The sequence below is a fragment of the Plasmodium yoelii genome, assembly GCF_900002385.2.
Source record: "Plasmodium yoelii strain 17X genome assembly, chromosome: 5".
Classification (NCBI taxonomy): Eukaryota; Apicomplexa; class Aconoidasida; order Haemosporida; family Plasmodiidae; genus Plasmodium; species Plasmodium yoelii.
The window spans coordinates 229,358-250,771 of record NC_036177.2 but is presented as its reverse complement, the minus strand read 5'-3'; the positions used below and the strand labels follow the sequence as shown (position 1 = coordinate 250,771).

Sequence of the window (21,414 nt, the reverse complement as noted above, 5' to 3'; positions counted from 1 at the left end):
TTTCTATTGTACTATCACGTGCAAAGTTTGCATATAAAATATAGTATGGGTAGCGAACCATCCAAACTATACTGTTTATACAGTTAGTAAAGTATATATCTATATATATGTAAAATTATATTTATATACATATAACAATGGGGTATATCTTGATATTGGAATCATATAAAATTTTTTTTTGCGACGAAAAAGTGCGTACATTATTTAAATAATTTGAAAGGTTAAAAAAAAAATTAATAATTAAGGCTGGGAAATGTGCATCACTATTCGTATAGGTAATATGCCAAAATAAAATAATAATAACATTAATAATTATTATTTTTATTAATATTATGAATAGAATAAATAAAATGATACTTTCGAAGTATACACGAGGAGAAGGAGTTCGCGAAAAATCGCTTATTTGTTTAAAATTGTGTAATTTTTTGTGTAAAAATTTTTAAAGGGTAAAAATTGCGGAAAATACATAATAAAGAGTTTTATAACTTAATAAAATATTTTTTAATATTTTCTATATTTATGTCATCATAATGTAAAGAATTTTTGTAAGAATACTCCTTTTGTTTTATCCTAATTAATTTAATTAGAGTAGCATATTGATTTATGGAATGTGCAATGTCTCGTATTAGGCTTCTTATATATGTTCCGCCTGAACAATGTATATGCAAATCAAAAAATGGAAGTTCTAATTCTTTTAAATATTTTATATTTTTTAAATGAACTTTATTCGATTTTATTTTAACAGGTATATTTTTTCGTGCATATTCATATAATCTTAATCCTTTAACTCTTTTGGATGAATAAATAGGTGGTACTTGATCAATCCAGCCAATAAATTTGTTTATATTCTTAGATAGTTCGCTTTTGAAATTTTCTGCATATTCCTTATCACTTTGTAACAATTCAGTTATACTATCATCTCTTTTTTGTATTCCTTTCATGTCTTTCATTTTAATTATTTTTCCCTCTCTATCCAACGTATCGGTTTCTATTCCTAATACAGAAACTGCTAAATATTGTTTATAACATTTTAAAAAATTTGACAATTCCTTTGTACCTCTTTGTATTCCTATCATTAAAACCCCTTCTGCAAATGGATCCAATGTCCCTCCATGTCCTACTTTTATTTTAATGTTATTTTTATTTATATTAATAAAATAATTTTTTAATACTTTTTTAATTTTTTCACATACTTTCATAGAATATAATTTGACAGGTTTATAAATATTTAAAAACCCTCCATATAATATATCATCAATTGTTGCTTCTTTTTTTGTATTATTTTGTACACCACTTGGCGTTAAGCTCATTATTCTACTGTTGTTATTTAAAAAAACATTTTCATATTTTGTTATATATATATCTACTTCATTTTTCGAGATATTATTATTGGAAGGATTTGTTTCACTTTTTAAATCTACATCCAATTTGTTAGATTGGATAATTTCTGTTTTTTTTTTTTTTTCTATATTTGTATTTAAGTTATTTTGTAAGTTTTCTAAAATTTGTTTGTGTTTGAGATTATTTTCCTCTATTTTTTCAGTAATTTTTTTATTTTTGTCTTTGAAATAATCAAGATGGGGGTTTACATTTTTAATTTTTTTATTTTTGGAGATATCCTTTATTTTTGTAATACGGCATTCGTAATATATTTTACTATTTCTACAATCGGCAATACAACCATTTTTTATTTCTTTTGATTTAAACAAATTATCATATTTAACATTTCCTTTATTATTACAATGGCCATCAGAATGTGGATATAAGAAATAATACTTCAATATGTGATCATGTTTGTCAATATGTTTTTTTGAATATTTATTTATGTTATTTTTCGATTTTTTATGATCTTTATTTGGGTTTAGATAAAATATGTTTTTATTTTTTTTATTGTTACACATACATATATTGACTAATATGTGGAGTATGAACAATAGTATGAAATATTTTCGTAATGTTTTAAATTTCTGCTTTTGCATATTTCAGGCATCTTTGTATTATTATAAGTTTGTGTGTTTGTAAAATAGCTATTTATGCCTCTTCGTTCCTTTTATTCCTTTTTGTTATAATTTTTCCTTTGTAGTCATTGTATTATTATTCTTTTTTACAGAAAAATTTTATTAGAATTTACATTTGCCCTTAAAAAATGTCACTTATATATTTTGTGATATACAAAATAGTTTAAAATAATTTATTCGAAGGAAAATATATAAAATGGTGATTTTTTAAATTGCATATATTATGTAGGGTGATGGAAAGTGATATGAAAATGGGTACCTGGAAATGGTATGGCCCATTGTCGGTTTATCCCGGATATTTTGTTCATTCGGCTAGTATGCTATTATAAAGTAATTTAAAAAAAATGAAGAATAGCTATTTTTTATGGATTGATAAAAAAATATGATTACAAAATGTTTATTTATTTAGTAATTTTTTTATAATTTTTACAATATTTATTATATTTTTTTAGAATTATATAAATGATCAGTTTATTGCAAGTAGGATGTTCCCACGATATATTCCGTACACCCTTTGGTTCGGTACAAAAGTAATGTAAAATATAATTTACAAAACAACACAGAGAAAAAAAAAAGGAATATAATTTTTTCATTATCCATAGAAAATTAATATTGAGACACTATGGATGTATACACATTCGCGTGTAATATCCATGGTATATATTTGAAGAAAATATATTGATGGAAATAATATATTATTTATTTCATAGTATACAGTATTTAAAAAAAAGAAAAAAGAAAAAAGAAAAAAGAAAAAGAAAAGGGATAATCCCATACAAATAATAAATAAGTTAATTTTTGTCACTTCATCATATGAGCAGCTTTTTATTTATTAAATTAATATAAAATGATAATGAGGTGGGAATAGTGTGTAGTTTGTTAATACAAGAATTAGAGAGCCATTTTTTTATTTTCCAATTGCATTCGTTTAAGTTTTGCTTCATGTACCATTCTTTCTTTTTGTATTAAATGTGATGATTCCTCGAGTATATCAACGATTTGATGTATTTGAGATGACCAGTTGTTTAATAAAGTTTGTGGATTATTTTTTTGTCCAAATTTGATTACCCCATATAAACGATCAATTTTTGCATCTAACATTTTGTTTGAAACTAACTCTAATAATAAATTTTCTGATTCTTCATTTGTTGAATTTATTAATTGAGCTAATCTTTGTAATGATATTTTACTATAACATGTTGAAATAACATGTATATTATGATGCATAACTTTTTTTTTAAAAAGATGCCATCTATTTTCTCCTCCGACAAAAACAGAATCATTAAAAATGTAAAAAGATTGTAATTCTTGTTCATATACTAATGGCCATTCTATTAGATCTTGTTTAATAAAATCGTTAACCATTTGTTCATATGTTGGTATTTCTTTTAATTTTTTTTTTTGTAATTTTATTAAATTTAAAAATTTGGTTTGTTGTTCTTGAAAAGGAGATAATATTAAAAAAATAATATAACATTTTAATTCATCTATCCATAAATTAGGATCATTTTGAACAGAATCTGTGTTAAATCTTTGTTCATAACAGTTAGCAACATCTGAATAAGATTCTTCATTAATGTAGTATTGAATCATATAAAGAAAATATTTTAATTTAAGATCAGCAAATTCATCTGTATTTAATAATGTAGGATTAATTTTTCTACTAATTACATGACATCTAATAAAATCTTTGCGTAAAAGTACTAACCTCATTTGTTCTAAAATGTATTCTGTTTTATCTCTTTTATCCATAGATATAAATGTTTCAACATGAACATCTTGTAATATATTTGCAGCTTCTTCAATATTACCATCTTCTTCTTTTATTTTTGATAAAATTCTTATAATTTCTGATCTTTCTACTTCAACAAATATTTTCCCTTCACTAATTGTACATAAAGTATTTATTAAATTTAATTTTTCTTCCTTATTTTGTATATCAGCAATCCATGATTTACATAAATTTATTATATCAATTATAGTCCTTTTTAATTGGCCTCTTTTTTTATTAAAAAATATTAAATATTCATTTACCTTTTTGTAGTTTTCCATTAATTTGTATTTGTTTAAAATAAAGCAGCAAATTTTACTTGTTGATATTCCATCATATGATTGCCTACATTTTTTTTCGAGTAATATGAGTTCTTCTATAATTAGTTCGAAATCTCCTACCTATAAAATGTTATCACAAAATCGAATATGTATACAAGGTGTGTATTTTAAGTATATTATTTTGTGTGAAAAAAAAAAAAATAAGATGAATGAATGCAATTGCTGTTAAAAGTTGTGTATATACCACCCCAACTCATGCATATATATATATTACTTAGTTATAAAATATATGCTTATTTGTTTATTCATTTTTATACCTTGAAATAATTTTCCGCCTTAGTTAATAGTTCATTCGTTTCTGCGCTGAAATCCTGAGCTATTCTTGGGTCAGTCAAGAGACCATCATGGGATCCGATAATTTTAGCTGCTGTATCTTCCATTTTGTATTTATTTGTACAATCTGATTATTTTTTTGCGCGTTTTTTGGCTAGCCCCTTTTATTTATTTTTTTATATTTTTATACTTGAATATTTTGTTATTTCTTTTTTTATTTTTTCTATCGTGATAGTATCTATATTCATACAGAACATATATACATGCTATTCCATAATCATGTAACAATGAGGATTATTGGAAGTGAGCAAATTAAAAAAATAACTGCAAAATTGTTAAGGTATATAAAGTATTGTAACTGGATATATAAAGAATTATAGCTGGATATATAAAGTATTGTAACTGGATGTATAAAGTATTGTAACTGGATGTATAAAGAATTATAACTGGGCATATAAATAATTATAACTGGGTATATAAATAATATCGGTACACATATGCAAATGGAAATAATACTATGTAAATTTTGTGAAGCTTCAAAAAAAATATAAAAAAAAATAAATAAATATTACTATAACTTTTACCATATAAAAAAAGTTTGAAAAAAGAAGAAAGAAAAATATGAAAAGTTTTTTCAACAAGCAGTGTTTTAAAAATTGCTTATAAAATATCTCAATTAGCACTTCAAATCGATAAAGGAATGTATACACATATTATGTATGCATAATAAAAATGAAGATTGCTGGTAATATATATATATTATATATATATATATGCGCTTTGTTATTATCCTTTATTTATGGGGTAATAAAAAAAAATAAATAATAGGATATTTCACATGTAAATATAAAAGGTTTGTGTTTCCCTATTTGAATTTGTGAATTTTTTTTATATAAAATATTATATAAAAAAATATTTATAATGTTGCATTTTATACATGTATAATAGTTTGATGTATACAATTTTTGGTATAAATATAAAATGCACTACAATTTAAAAATATGTTGTTAGAAGGTACATAATAAAGTATATATGTGAATAGTTATGTGATAATTGATATATGGATAAAAATAAAAAATATATAAAATAATACAACATGAATTTACAACATGAATTATATAAATAGCATACTTTTTTATGGGAATATATTTAGGGGGCATTAGGAGTTTACCCTTAAGGTATATATAGCAAATATATATTTTATTAAATGATAATATTTAAAACTGGTAAAAGAGTAGAAGGTAAAATATTCCCAATTTTATGTTTATTCGAAATGGGGTTAAGCTTAGGATAATATGTGCTATTACTATGTACATATGAAATATGAGCCTACATTTTCACTTAATAATATATATTAACATTTAGTATTAATGTGTATTTTAAATTTTTACAGTTTATTTATAAAAGACATTGTTTTACTGATAAACTCTTTTTCGGAAGACTGTAAAAATAATATGAATAAAATAATTAGCAGAAAATGATAGAATAAGCATGTTTTCTTTTAATATATATTTTAAAAAATGTTTGGGTGTCAAATCAGAAATAAAATATCAAAAATGGTGCCGATATTATAACACAGGAGAATATTCATCAAATGTTAGTCGTATATTTAATAACATAAATGATAAATTAAAAAAAAATAATAATAAATCGATTGAATATGAAAAATGTGATAAGGTTGTGATAAAGGATATAAAAGATATATACAAACAATATGAAAGTGTAATAAAAAAAATAAATTTTAGTAAAATGATGGGTAGAGATTTATCTTATTGTATGAATATATTATCAAAAATAAACTATTTTAAAGAGCACATTTTTTGGATAAAATGTGCAAATAGATTAACTAAAGGTTTTATGATACATAGAATAAATACACAAAGTTATTATATTATTTCTAATGCATTAAGTAAAGGAACTGTGTTATATGATAAGGATATAAATATTGGAGATGAGGTTAGTAAATTTGAAGAAATTGAAAATGGAAAAATGGAAAAAAAAATAAAGAATATAATTGAAGGTCCCAAATTTTGTCGCATAAACTTTGATGGAACAGTGAAATTAAATAAAAGAGAAGACAAAACAAATTTAGATAAAAAAAATAATAGTAATATAAAAAAGTATCATAAAATATATGAAGAAATATCAATACGATTTTTGTACGATGTGAAACGAATGAATATAGATGAAATAAGTTGTATATTGAATTTATTTTCCAAATTAAATTTGAATGAATATAATTTATTATCATATTATTTTTCGGATTATTTTGTTATGAGTTTTTTAAAAAATAAAATAAATTTTGAAAAATATACCAACTTATGTTATAGTGAAATAAATCGAGAAGATGTAGAAAAAAAACCAAATATATGTTTTGTAGAAAAATATGATATATCAAAGTTAATAATTATTTTACATTCTTTGGTTAATTCTCATGTTACACATGTAGAATTTCTATATATTTGTTGTTATTATTTTAATAAAAATTTTGAATATTTAAATAATATTGATATATGCAATATATTATATAGCTTTGGGAAAAATAGTGATTGGTTGTTAAGAAAAAAATATCGAAAATATATTTTTTTAAAACGAATAACCGATAAACAATATGTATCATATATTAAAAATATTGTGGAAGGTATTAAAGAATATGGACAGTTTTATAATAATAATAATAAAAAAGATGGGAGTGAAAATTTATGTTATATTGAAAAATTATATTTCAATAATGAAAAGATAGATATTGGAAATTCATTATGTTCTATTAACAAGATATATGAAAAAGGAGAAATATATTATTCGTCACTTTTAACAAAAATATTAAAACATATACAAAAAGAAAAAGTCTTGAATAAATTTAGCTGTATCCAAATATCATCAATAGTATTATCACTTATAAAATTAAAAATAAATTCGTTAAATATTTTTCACAGTTTTAATTATAAAGTTATTGAAATGTGGAAAGAATTTTCTTTAAGATGCATTGCTGATTATTTATATTCAAAGTATGAAATAAATTTGAGTAATGATTATGTTCTTTTTTTATTATTTTATAAATTTGTTCAAATCATTTTTCATAAATATATGGAAGAGTTTGAAAAAATATATCCCAAACATGATAATCATATTAATAGTATAAAACAAAGTAAAGAAGGTATATATTTTTTTCAAAAAAATTATAAAAAAATAAAAATATTAAATACTAGAGATTCTTTACTAATAGTTAGAATATTTCAGTCTTTTTCCAAAGGTGATACAAAAAATAGTTTATTGAATGATCAGAATTTCAAAAGTTGCTATGATTATTTATACTGTCTTGAATATGTGTTTATGTTATATAAAAATAAAGAAAATGAAAGACAATTAAAAGGGTCGGTTTTTATTGAAAACAAATTTAATACGAATGATGATGATGATGATAATAGAAATAATAAAGGAGAATATTTTTGGAGAGAGTTAGAATCAACAAACAATTCATCTATTCCCTTACTTAACAATTTTGATAAAAAATATGAGGCAGTTAAAAGACTAACATTTAGAACATTGTGTCTTTCTCTTTTTCAGCATTTGGATAATTTTCCATTTGAATATAAATGTTTAATTTCTTATTTTTCAATAAATATTTCAGATTATTTTTATCTGGTAAATTACGAAGGTGATGAAAAAAAATTAAATGATCATTTTTTGTTTTGTGAAAATAGTAAAAAAAAAAAAGATTCTAGTTATTATATAAACAAAAATGTCAAAATGAATCATTGTCACAAGGAAAAAGTACCATACTTCGAAGTATCGCGTTTGTGTAGATCTTTTAGTTCAAGAATGTTGTTTCATGTTTTAAACGAAATGAAATGTGAGACATTAAATGAAGTTACACTTAGACAAATATATACATGTATATTATGCTTATATTTGAACATAATTAATATATGGGATATAGCAAAAATAAAATTAAAAAATGACAAAAAAAAATATTTATTATTACTTGGTAATGTAATTTTACAAGAGGAATGCAAAAGTGATTTAAAATATTTAAATTTTTATAAGAAAAAAATCAATACCATTTTAATGAACACAAATAAAATGCCTGATTTCACAATTTTTCATTTTATTTCATTAAATATTCTTAAAAAAATTGTCATATTTTTGGATAAAGCAATGGAAAAAAATTATCAACAAAATGAAATATCTATAAGTTCAAGTATGTTGTAAATTTGTTTTTTTTTTTATAACTATATGTATTGAATATTTGCCTACACATACTGTTTTATTATATATTAATATTTGATTGGAATTGTTTTTTTTAAATAATTTTTCTATAGAAATGCACAATGACATATCGAATTTTTTACGGATATTCATCAGTAATATGAATGAGAAACGCGAGAAAAAAATAAAGCAAAGGAATGAGATTGTAGTGGGGCCATTTGTCTTAGTTAGAAAGATGAAAAAATAAAAAAAAACTCAGGATAAATTATAATAAATCATAATAAATCATAATAAATTATAATATAATATAATATAATTTTTTTTTTAACCTTTTCAGGATTGTATTTTAGAATAAATGGGAGGTGCCATTTTCCTTTTTTTAAAACTTGATTTTATATTTTTGTATTTTTTTATTTGATAGATGAAATGTTTACACTCATCTATATGTACATACCTGTATATTTGCATGACAATTTTCAAAAGATATTAAATTAGTTGTTTTTAAATGCGCAATTATGTGTGCAAAAAATATTATTTTTTTAATTCAGAATTATATTTTTATTTGTTTGATTATCTTATTTATATAAACATATTACGATATAATAATATATAGTTGTATTTGTTATTTATTATAATATTGAAAATTCATTTGAAGAATTCAACAAAAGAGATAAAAAATAATAATTTATGTTTTCAGTTTTGGTAATTCAGCATGTATATATTATTTATAAAAAAAACGAGTGGCCACACGGTTTGTATACAAAACTAGACAAAACAACGCAATAAAACAAAGCAATAAAAGTCATCTAATAAAATAAAGATAAAATTCATCTAATAAAATTGATGGTGTTGTATTGAGCATACTATATTCATCTTCGATAAATGACATTATAGTGATATAATTTATAGTTTTATAAAAAGGTCAATTTATATTTCTATGCATTACATTTTTATTTTTTTCCTTGACTTTTTTTTTCGGCATTTAGTAGAAACAATAACACTTATTCTATTTAGAGCCTTTAAAAGGCCTTTATAAGTATTAGCATTGGCATTTTGTAATTCTTTGTTTACATTTTCTTTTATAAAATTTTTTTTTTTAGATTTAACTGTTTTGTTATATTTATCCACATTGAACTTCCCAACAATTATATGATTTATTTTTTTATTTCCCTTTTTATAAAATTTATCTTGGGTGCTATTTTTTTTTTTTTTTTTATTGTTAGTGAGGGCATGAACCTTTTGAGGAGACGCATAATTGTTCTTTATGTATTTAAAACTTTTAGACAAACATTTTTTTTTTTTAACAATGTGTTTGGAAGGCATTAATTCAAGGTTTTCTTTCTTATAAATTGTACATTTTTCATTCATACTTTTTCTTATATATTTTTTTTTTTTTTTTTTATTAGTAGATCCTAAAATAGGAGGATTCAGATTTAATTCGTTATATGAAATAATATCATTTTTTGCTATGTTGTCATTTTTTGGTGATTTATCTGAGGCCTTTATTTGACTATTGTCAGATTCATCCAACTTATCTTCGCATTTTTCGAGAATATGTTTATTATTTATTTTAGCAGACTTTTTTTTTGGATCATGATATATACGTAGGATAGAAGAGTCGCTATTTTTATTTTTTTTTGTTTTTGTATATTTTTTAAAAGAGTGATTTAATTTTATATTTGAAGTTACATTCGATTTTTCATTAACTTGATCAGTTTTGTTATCATTACTATTCTTTATTTTTTCATCCATATATTCATTTTTTTTACTTTTAAATATACCATTTTGAGTAAATTTTTTTTTTTGTAAATGTGTATCTTCTTTATTTATCTTATCATCATTACCATCAATTTGTTGATAGTTATTTACACTATTTTTTTTCTTTTCTTTTTTAATATTTGTACATTGTTTTTTTTGTCTATTATTTTTTCCATCATGTATTTGTTTTGAAAATTTTAATTTAAGGCCTCTATTTTTTGACATTCTACAATAATGAGGCAATTTCAAATGTCGCTTTAATAAACGTTTTTCAGATATTTTTGAAATGTTATATTTTTTTTCTCTTTTTATTTTTTTAAATGGATGTGTTGGGTCATATTTAAACGATTTTGTGTGATTATATTTATTTTTTATTTTTTTTTCATCTATGATAGAACTAACACATGTTGGCATTTTTTGACGTTTTCTCGATATTTTAAAGTTATGTTTTATATGATTAGTAGATATAGAAACCCTTTTATTATCCTCTTCATTTTTTTCTTCATGATGAATATTAAATGATCTAAAAGTTGTTTCTCCCTGAGTTAATTCGATTGGATCTATATTTCTATTCCCTGTTTTTTCCTCATTTTTTGGGTAAGAGGATATATTATTTTCGATTCCTTTTTTGTCTATCTTATTATAATGCAGTAAATCATTCTGGCATTGGTCATATTGTTTTGCTAAGCTTATTAATTTAAAGTATTTTTCGTTGGGATAAATGGGGAAGTTCATGATTTATGATTCTCGGGGAATATGAGCATAAGTATTTGTGTATACAAATTTGTTCGTTCTTTTTTTTAATATATATATATATATAGTAAATAGTGACAGTAAGAGAAGCTCACAAAATTTATATAAAACAGTAGATATATTTTAAAATTGTATATTTTTTATGACAATCTATACAAATTATATATCACAAATTTAGTTATTAGGTAAATAAAATAAATGAATTTTGGGTGTATATATTTGAGAACAATTTTTTATATTTGGACACACATTTAGTACGAAGTATTAATATGTGTGAATTAAACAAAGTTTTTTTCAAAAAAATATGTTATATAAATAGGATAAAACGAGCATTAAAAATTACAAGAGTTGCATTAAAGGTTACAATTTAAATAGTTATTCCATAAATGCATGGAAAAGATAAAAAATATTTTTTGAAATTAAAAAGTATTAATTATATTTATATAGTTGTAGAAATTTATTAAAAAAAAAAGGGTAAATAATGTAGAAAAAAAAAATAAAAAAGACAGTTTCAAAATGATTTACACATTGTATACATTTTTTATGCACATATGCACGTATACACATATATAGAATTACCTCTCATACTAGAAGAAAACACTATATATATCACTCTTCATATGAAGGGGAATTAAAAAAAATAAAAAATAAACTTTTTTAATTTTTAAATACAAAATTAACCAAAAAATTAATTAAAAAATGTGTAAAAAAAAGAAAAAAAAAAATATTATAAGCTTTGCAAAAAAATATCTTTAATATGTGTGTTCATTATTCCATTTGTTCATTCATTTTATTGTCACTTTTTATGCTTTTTCTCGTTTAAAAAAGAAAAAATAATTTTTGTAAATTTTTAAAGGTTCCCACAAATTGGTATATTTCATATGGTAGGTTTCATTATCGGGAAGAAATTTACAACTATTTCTGTGCTCTGGGTATATGGTCATATGTGTTAGAATAATATCGTATATATCCATCTATATACATATTTTCCTTAAAAGGGTTACAAATGACTTTGGCAAAGAATAAATAACACAAAAATATTTACTGTCCTATTTTCTAGGAGTGTTTTAGAAAGCTCACCATTATCCATTAATATATTTTTTGCAAAATTTTGCACATACATATATGTACAATACAATGAATTTGAAAAGAAACGGGATGATATACATATATACCATATATCTAATATTCTCATATTAATTTGTATGTATCACTTTTGGAAAATTAAATTCAGAGATAATCTTTTCAACAAGGTACAAAAAGAAGGAAACAAATTAACTATAAACGATATGTTTGTTATTCGCTACTTTTGCATCGTTTTATGTGTATTTTCATCATTTTTATTTTCATCATTTTTAGTTTCATCATTTTTAGTTTCATCATTTTTATTTTTTTCATTTTTATTTTCATCATTTTTAGTTTCATCATTTTTATTTTCTCCATTTTTATTTTCTTCATTTTTATTTTCTCCATTTTTATTTTCTTCATTTTTATTTTCTTTATTTTTATCGCCCTGTTCGAAAATATGATCATCGGCAGCAATTCCAGCATTGAATAGCAAGTCTTCTGAATCGTTGTTTTCAGTTTTGTCAGTTTTATTTATTTTTAAAGTTTCATTATTTTTCAAATGAGAATCTGCCAAAGACCCAATTGTTATTCTCATTTTATTAGTTTTATTTTCTGTGGGATTAAAATTTTTATTTGCCCCAACACTTTGATTAGATTTTGTACTATTATTTTTTGTCAATTTATTTGATTGTGCATTATCAGATTTATTTCTTTTTGCTTTTTTACTTTTTTTATTTTTCTCACTATTATATGGGTTATAATCCTCATCATATTTAACACCATGTTTTCGACTATTCATTTTATTAAAAATAATTTCATTATCTTCTTCTTTAGTATATTCAAAATCGTAAGCATCATATTGATAATTTTCATTTGTATAGTTAACAACAGATGATGCACCTACAACTGAGTTGGTATAATTTCCTTTGTTTCTTCCGCTACTTGTGTTATTATTATTATTCATAATGGTTATATTATTATTTATATTTAAATTATCATCAAAATCAGGATACTCGTTTTTATTTTTATTTGTATTATATATATTAGGAGGTGTTTCACCATTCATTTCCATTTCAATATATAGTTTATCATATTGTTTTTTTAATTTTTCATAATAACTTTTGATCATATAAGATATTTGGTTATTTATACATATTTTTTCCCTTAATAGAGCCATACAATTTTCTCTATCATTTGTTATTATATTTAAATATTCATTTAATTCGTCTTCGTTAAATAAAAGTTCAGGTTTTTTATCATCACTATATTCATCTTCTTCTTTAGCATTTTCATTTTTTATATAATCGTATTTATCCAAATTATCATCAATATTGTGTATTATTATATTTGTTTCCATTTGATCATCGGTGAATATTTTTTTTATATTTTTGATTTCATGATTAGGGTTATCTGATTGTGATAGAATATTTTTTTCTTTTAATTGTTCACTACTAAATGATGTTTCTCCATTTTCTTTGATATGTTTTGAATCCTTTTCTGTTTTTATATTTTTTTTTAAAATTTCATTATTCATATATTTTGTTTCAAAATCATCATTTATTTTATTATCATCATGTTGAATTTCTAATTTCAGATTCTCTTCTCTCTTCGAAAATTTATCTGTATAAATGTTCTTATTATCACTTTTATATTCATTATTTTGTTCAGAATCCAAGATATTAGAATTTAGATGGTTTTTATTATTATTACAAGTTTCGTGATTATTTTCGTTTTCTAATTGCTGATTGATTGAATAATCATTTTGATCTAAACATTCATTGGAGGCATCATTTTGGTTATCTGTAGACTGTTTTTTTATATTTTGTTTATGAATATAATTCAAATTTTCTAAATAAATTTCTTCCTTTTCTTCAATAGTTTTGCTAATTTCATGTTCTTTTATATCAAGTTCTTTCATAAGAAAAAGTAATCGATGCAAATATCCCGTTAAATGAAAAACATTTTCCATAAATACATGTGCGGAATCTGGCATTTTTATTTGCTTTTTTTTATTTATTCTATATATTTAATTTGATTCCTTTACTTTTATTTTCATTATATATTTTTGCATATTATTCTGAATTGAGATTATTTTTAATATGACGCCAATAATACTGGTAACTATGTTTTCTTCCCTTCCTCTAGAAACATAAAAAAGTGAAGAAAAATAATTAAATCACAAAAAGTATATTAATAATACACTGATTGAGATTTATCATCTCGATATACACATGTATGTGTAAGAAAATAATCACAATTTTTTATATGAAAGTATTAACATTTCATTTTTCTTTCAATTTCTCTAAACATATGTATACATATATATACTACATTAAATTTTCACACCTCTTAAAATTTGTATTTTCTGGGAATATGTAAATTGCTGTAAAAGCATGATTGAATTAATATACTTATGGAAGAACATAACATTTGCATATATTTCACCATATATATCCCATCCAATATTATGTACTTAATATTTTTCGATCTATATCTTCCCTTTTTCTTTTTTTTTTTTTCTTTCTTTCGTTTTTTTTGTTAATATGTGTTCGATTATGGGCATACGAATGATATTCCTATATCATCGTTTTTTTCTGTTTGGCAAAAAAAGGAACACAAATGATAAACCTTTTGGATCAAAAATAAAAGACGTTGCTGCAACTTTTTGAATGGAATAAAATTACTGGGAAGTACAAAATCTTGGCAACAGTGAAAAAAATGAAAAATAAATCTCCATCAAATATGTAACGAATGAATAAATGCATAAGCATAAATAAAATAAACCCTCTGTTTGTTCTAAATGATTAATTTACATAAACAAGGGGAGAAATAAAGGAACTGGAAAAAATATTATATATATATATAATGTTCCTCTGGTCAAAAAATGGCCAAATTTTATAATTCGGCATGTTTATTACATTATTTTTATATATATAAATATATATTACGAATTAATAAAGGTAAGAAAAGCCATATTATTTATATGCTATAATTATGATTAAGGGGAAATACACTTGTTCCAATGAAATTAGTAGTGAATATTTATTTTATTGCATATATTATTATGTATGTTTAAATCAAATATGCGTTTTTATGTATATAATTTTATAATGACAATAATATGCTTTGTGATTGATATATGCATTAACTTAACCTTTCTTTGGTTTTTACAAATTCAAACTTTTAATAATAAAATTAATTTGTATATATCAATAATAAATTATGTAAAAAATAGGGTCATATATATAATAATGAAAGTTAAGAGAGTTAACAGTGATATACTTTATTCATATTTGTTAATATATGTTAATATATGTTTAAAAATTAATGAAAAAAAAAAAAAAAAAAATGGGAGAGGAACAATAATTAAAAACGATAAATGTTTTCCATAATATTAATTTTAAAGAGGAAAAAATGTATATATAAATATACAGGTCTATTGTATTTTTACAAGTTATATTTTTTTTACTATGCTTATTTATGTATATTTACACTTATTTTATTTTATCTACAATTTCCCAACATACAAATTATTATATTTTCTTAAAAATTGTAGATAAAATAAAAATAGGTGTAAATATACATAAATATTGAAATAACTCAGACAAATTTGCTTCTTTACAATAAATTCGTTATACGAGTGGAACGATGAAATGACGAGTTGCATAATATATACATATATATATACATACATATACAATATATTTTTTTTCGTTCATTTACAGTTATAAAGAGCAATATTTCAAAATATAGGTATTATATATATATTTATATGAATTAACTACCGAATTTTAAGGGGAAAAATTGGTAGTTTCAATTTATAATTACATGTCATATACTTATAATATGTATGTTATTTAGTTACTGAAAAATATTTCAATCATTCTATTAATATTACATATTACGCAATAAACGGAAAGTTTTAAAGAAACAAGGCAATATATTTTGTTTAAAAAATTTCTTACGAAAAAAATTACATTTTTAATAAAAATATGTGCATATTAGACGTAAGTAAAATCAAATTAATTTTGTAGAATTAATAAACGAATATAAATATTATTATATAGACTTATGTATGGATGTTTTGGAATAATTCGGTTACGGAAAAAAGTACTAAGGAATTAAAACATGAAATATTCAGTAAAATTATATTTTAATTTGAATATAATAAATAGATTTCGGTATCCAAAAAATAAAAATATTATACACACATAATATATTGTATGGATTTTGTACAAAAATTGATATTTTTGAGGTCTCTGGAAAATAAAAAAAGTAATAATAATGAAGTAATTTACATAACTTCTTCTAATCTTTGTGAAATGGACTTAAGGTCTATACTATCTTCATTATTTGGATTAGTAATTTTTAATAATAAATTGATGTCTTTATCAGTCAGTCTTGTATCCAATGCGCTCATAACCTTTATTATTGAATGAGTAAAATAATAAATGAATAAAAATGTGTGTAGAAATGTGTGTAAAAATGTAGAATGAAGTAATTAAAAAATTATATGAAAGAAATAAATGCGAAATAGTCGTTAAATTCTTTATAGAACAATTGTATAATAATGTGGAAGGTGTAATAAACGCAGAACTATGTAAAGGATACAAAAAATAATGTAATATAACTTACTCCAACAAAGTTATCGATTTTTATTTTGATGTTAGCGTTGTCATTTACACTTTTAACGTGCTTAAGAGGGTCGTCTCTGTTGTAGTGTTTATTTGCAAAATCTAGCCAATAACTCATGGGAACGGTCTTCAAAAAAAAAAAAATATATATTGCATGTTATTAGATAGAAATGACATAAATAACAGGACAGTTTAATATAAAATGTAACATAGTGTAAAAATATGTAAGCGAAGAAAATATAAAGTCATTTACAAGTGTGTGTTGTATAGATAATAAAACATATATTTTTTATGTTTTTTTCTTACGATTGGTAATTCGTTTTTCTCTTCTTCTGTTAATATAATTCCAAAGGAATGAGCCAATTCGTAAAATTGGTATAATTCAAGAGTATCATTACATGAACTGAAAAGGATAAAAGCTTCTCTAAATTTATCTTCCATTTTTGCACTAAATTGGAAATAATATGGTAATTTTTGTGAAAGGAAAAATTAAAAAAATGATAAAATAAAAAAAGTAAAAGATATAATAAAGATAAATGAAAACAAAAGATTATTTTTTTCGTGAGGGGGTTGTATAAATTAAAAAAAAAATCTATATATATATAAATATATTTTTTTGTTCAAAATTTCTTCTTTATTTAGTGTTTTTTTATATTTTGTTTTTATTTTTTATTTTAATTAATTTATTTAATTTTCTTATAATTTTCTTATAATTTTCTTTTTTTTTTGGTGTTGTTTTTAATTTTTATTCTATATAAGTTGCGTATAACAGTTGCAAAAAAAATATTAATAGCTAGAAGGTCACATAATCGTGTGCAATTAAAAAGGTGTTTTTTTTTTCTTAATTATTTTATCTTAATTATTTTAATATATAGATGCTTATATTATGTTTTAACAATATGGGTATGAGGTTTGTTATGTTATATATAAATTTTATCAGAACATGTTTGGCTTAAATTTTAATTTGTTTGGTTGTTTTTTTAATTTTACCCTTAGAGATTGTATTTTTATGGCTTATTATAAATTTTACTTTTCCCCTTATTTTTTATTATTAAATAATATGCTAATTTTTATATTTTTAAAGGGCGTACATATGTGCACGTACACTTAAACATATATTTTGACGTCAGTACAATCCTTTTTATTTTTTTTTATGTGTATATAATATTTTTATAAAGGAGAAAAATAGTATATAATTAATTACGTATTAATTTTTAAAAAAAAATTTATATAACATGTATATATTTTTTTTATTATTATATTTAATTTTTCAAAATGAATAACTATATAAGGAAAAAAAATTAAGTTGTAAAAAAAAACAGATACAAATTAATATTATTCCTATATTATCATTGTCTCTTCTTAAATATAAAATAACTTTTGGAAATTTCGATATTTTTAAGGATTGTAGAATGAAAATGTTGAGATATTAATGCATTTCTATACTTGTATTATTATATATAGTCTATTATATATAATGAGCAGATTCACAAACAAATTAAAACACCCCACACACATGTTTCATTATGTACACATAGCCAAAGAAATATTATTTCATTAAACATATTATTTATGGAAGTATTGTATATCTTGAAATGTAATATTTCTGGTGATATATATGTGTTATTACTTCCTGATATATTTTTTGTGTGATATAATATACCTTAGGATGTAAGTAAACATATATATCATAAATACAGCTGCTAATAGTTATATGTATAAAATTGGGGAGTCAAGAATGTACATCGGCAAAAAATAAAATGTTTACACACAAAATTTTTTATATATTATGGTATTGTTTTTTAAATACATTTGGTCAATTCATTAATTATGATTTTTGTAGATTTATAATTGGGGAATTGTGAAAATTATTTTTAATAAGTTATACACAAAAAGTGTGTAATGAAAAAAATAATAAGGTTTATTTTCATGTGCAGATATATAGTAATATAAATTTGTTTATATTTACTATTAAGGAAATAAATATTTATCTTTTTTTGACATATTTTTATAAATGAATATATGTTATTTTTTTTAAATTGTTTGATAAACATGTTTTTCATAAAAATAGTTACTAAAAAATATCCTTGAATTTGGATAACAAGAAAACAAAAAAAAAGTTAATTTGAAAAGATCATATTTATATATACGTATAAATTACAAGAAATATACACATAAGCTTTAATATATCACATTACAATTATTGACTACATTTTTTATTTTAAACTGTAATTACCATTTTATTTAATTTTTATGTCTTCCGGTTTTCTATTTAAAATATATGGGCTTCAAATTTTTACACAAATTCGCTTTGTTTGATTATAAATAATATATATTAAGCCTAATACAAAATTAGTCTGAATACTTGTTTTTTTGGTGATTTAATTTATATGATAAATATGACAAAAAAAAGCAAAATTTTTCTGTTCGATGTAGATGGGACCTTAACAAAATCTCGAAAAGTGTGTGCATTATTTTTAAATAGATTAAAAAGCAACATTCAATTTGTATATATTTGTTTCGCAAATCTATGTTTTTTTAATACATATAAATATAGTAATTTTTATATATTCAAAAAAATGATAATAAATACTGAATATATGTAAATATATTTGCATGAATCCATATTTTTAACTTTTATACAAATTAGACGATCGAAAAAGATATGGTTGATACATTATTGGAACTAAAATCTAAAGAGGAATGTTTATTGGCATTAGTTGGAGGATCTGATTATAAAAAAATTGTAGAGCAAATACAATGTAAGTAATAAAAATAAATTATGGTTATTATTTCTTATCATTTATATAAGCATTTGCAATTTTGGTGTTTAAATAAAATATTAATAAATATATAATCCTCAATTTGTATAAATTTACGATTTGCTCTAATTTTTTTTATTTTTTAACCTAGATCCTGAAATGTTTGATTATATATTTTCAGAAAATGGAGTAATAGCGCATAAAAATAATGAACAATATTTTTCGGAGGTACACATCAAAATGCACAACAATAATATATTAAGATGCCATTTCATTTGATGTTATTTAATTTTGCTTTATTATGTCTCTTTTAACAGAATATTATAAATTTTTTGGGAGAAAGCAAATTAAGAGATCTCATAAATTATTGCCTTTTGTATATTGCCAATTTAGATATTCCAAAAAAGAGGTATAATAATAAAATAAACTATAATAGATAATCGAAGGGGATATTACAAAATGTTTAATTATCATAATTTTTTATTGTTTTTTCATTTTTTAAACTTTAAAATTTTAGAGGAACCTTCATTGAACTACGAAATGGAATAATAAACATTAGTCCCATTGGACGAAATTGTTCATATATAGATAGAGAAGAGTTTTGTGTATATAATTCCAAGCATGACATTCTTAAAACATTTCGATCGAATTTAATTAACGAGTAATCTTAATCTATGGTGAAACTGTGTTGTCTCTTTTTTAAATATTCAATTTTTATATTTTGATTCTTTATTTTTTTCATGATTTCATTATATCGATTTTTATCTTTTATATTGAAAGGTTCGAGAAATATAACCTCGCATTTTCAATAGGAGGGCAAATATCAATAGATTGCTTTCCAATAGTACTAATAAAAGAAGAAAATAAATTCACAATTTATGAATATAAGGAATATATGTGTGCATGTACATATATATGTTTACTTATTGTGTTTCGTTATTTTTAATATGTATTAGTCAATAAAAATGAATGAATATAATTTTTATTGTATATATTTATATAATTTTTTATTGTATATATTTATATAATTTTTATGTGTTGACTTATAAAATAAATTGTCTTTTTCAGGGATGGGATAAGACATTTTGTTTGAGGCACATAGAAGGGATATCGAGTGAAATATATTTTTTTGGAGATAAAACAGATATAGTAAGAGTGCAAAAGTGATAAATATCTATATTTCCTTATAATTATTATATGTTATTTATATACATATATTATAACCGTTTTCCATCTTGTATTTTTAACTAGGGGGGAAATGATTATGAAATATTTCACGACAAAAGAGTGCGTGGTTATTCAGTTACATGCCCAGATGACACTATTAAAGTTCTAAGGACCTTTTTAGACAATTAAAAAAAATGATAGAAAAAAGGAAATGTTATATTTTTTTAGTAACTGGAGTTTGATAACTTCATGATGTTATTTTATTTTTTTTAATTTCATTTAAAAAGTGTTTATATGATAAATATTACATTTATATATAACCTTATATTGTTGCTATAAAGTTAAATTTTTAAAATTTAACAAAACAATAATGATATAAAATATGTATAATACAATATGGTATATTATATGCGTGCATATGGATTTATTCCAATTAAAATTAGTGATATAAAAATAAAATTATATTTTTTTATAATACTATTTTCTTTTTTTCCGATTAAAATTAATATGATGATTATTTTGTTTGAAAATTATATGAATTTATTTAAGCCATATATTTATTTTTTAATCGTTAAAATTTTTTTTTTTTTTATTTATAAATTATATTTATCCCTATTAGAACATTAGGATATGTGTCAACAGTTTGACGATTTTACAACA

General features: G+C 21.7%; 7 protein-coding genes across 7 annotated transcripts; 2 read left to right on the top strand and 5 right to left on the bottom strand.

Moving 5' to 3' along the window:
- Positions 1-479: 479 nt before the first annotated feature.
- Positions 480-1,979, bottom strand: PY17X_0503300 (tRNA-pseudouridine synthase B; the record flags this gene model as incomplete). Its single annotated transcript, XM_725381.2, has 1 exon — positions 480-1,979. The coding sequence occupies one exon, from the start codon at positions 1,977-1,979 to the stop codon at positions 480-482; it is 1,500 nt and encodes a 499-aa protein (XP_730474.2).
- A 930-nt stretch (positions 1,980-2,909) lies between these two features.
- PY17X_0503200 (26S proteasome regulatory subunit p55, putative) lies at positions 2,910-4,510 on the bottom strand (the record flags this gene model as incomplete). The annotated part of the gene is made up of 2 exons (XM_725457.1): positions 2,910-4,190; positions 4,388-4,510. The coding sequence occupies 2 exons, from the start codon at positions 4,508-4,510 to the stop codon at positions 2,910-2,912; spliced, it is 1,404 nt and encodes a 467-aa protein (XP_730550.1).
- A 1,384-nt stretch (positions 4,511-5,894) lies between these two features.
- PY17X_0503100 (conserved Plasmodium protein, unknown function) lies at positions 5,895-8,967 on the top strand (the record flags this gene model as incomplete). The annotated part of the gene is made up of 3 exons (XM_022955163.1): positions 5,895-8,604; positions 8,726-8,838; positions 8,950-8,967. The coding sequence occupies 3 exons, from the start codon at positions 5,895-5,897 to the stop codon at positions 8,965-8,967; spliced, it is 2,841 nt and encodes a 946-aa protein (XP_022811626.1).
- A 587-nt stretch (positions 8,968-9,554) lies between these two features.
- Positions 9,555-11,105, bottom strand: PY17X_0503000 (conserved Plasmodium protein, unknown function; the record flags this gene model as incomplete). The annotated part of the gene is made up of 1 exon (XM_725455.1): positions 9,555-11,105. One exon carries the CDS (start codon positions 11,103-11,105, stop codon positions 9,555-9,557), a length of 1,551 nt encoding a protein of 516 aa, XP_730548.1.
- Positions 11,106-12,426: 1,321 nt separating this feature from the next.
- Positions 12,427-14,184, bottom strand: PY17X_0502900 (conserved Plasmodium protein, unknown function; the record flags this gene model as incomplete). The annotated part of the gene is made up of 1 exon (XM_725454.1): positions 12,427-14,184. One exon carries the CDS (start codon positions 14,182-14,184, stop codon positions 12,427-12,429), a length of 1,758 nt encoding a protein of 585 aa, XP_730547.1.
- Positions 14,185-16,485: 2,301 nt separating this feature from the next.
- PY17X_0502800 (myosin essential light chain ELC, putative) lies at positions 16,486-17,266 on the bottom strand (the record flags this gene model as incomplete). The annotated part of the gene is made up of 3 exons (XM_725453.1): positions 16,486-16,614; positions 16,827-16,952; positions 17,132-17,266. The coding sequence occupies 3 exons, from the start codon at positions 17,264-17,266 to the stop codon at positions 16,486-16,488; spliced, it is 390 nt and encodes a 129-aa protein (XP_730546.1).
- Positions 17,267-19,224: 1,958 nt separating this feature from the next.
- PY17X_0502700 (phosphomannomutase, putative) lies at positions 19,225-20,943 on the top strand (the record flags this gene model as incomplete). Its single annotated transcript, XM_022955162.1, has 8 exons — positions 19,225-19,287; positions 19,476-19,587; positions 19,739-19,815; positions 19,905-19,996; positions 20,105-20,248; positions 20,368-20,431; positions 20,656-20,736; positions 20,839-20,943. 8 exons carry the CDS (start codon positions 19,225-19,227, stop codon positions 20,941-20,943), a joined length of 738 nt encoding a protein of 245 aa, XP_022811625.1.
- Between the last annotated feature and the right edge of the window lie 471 nt (positions 20,944-21,414).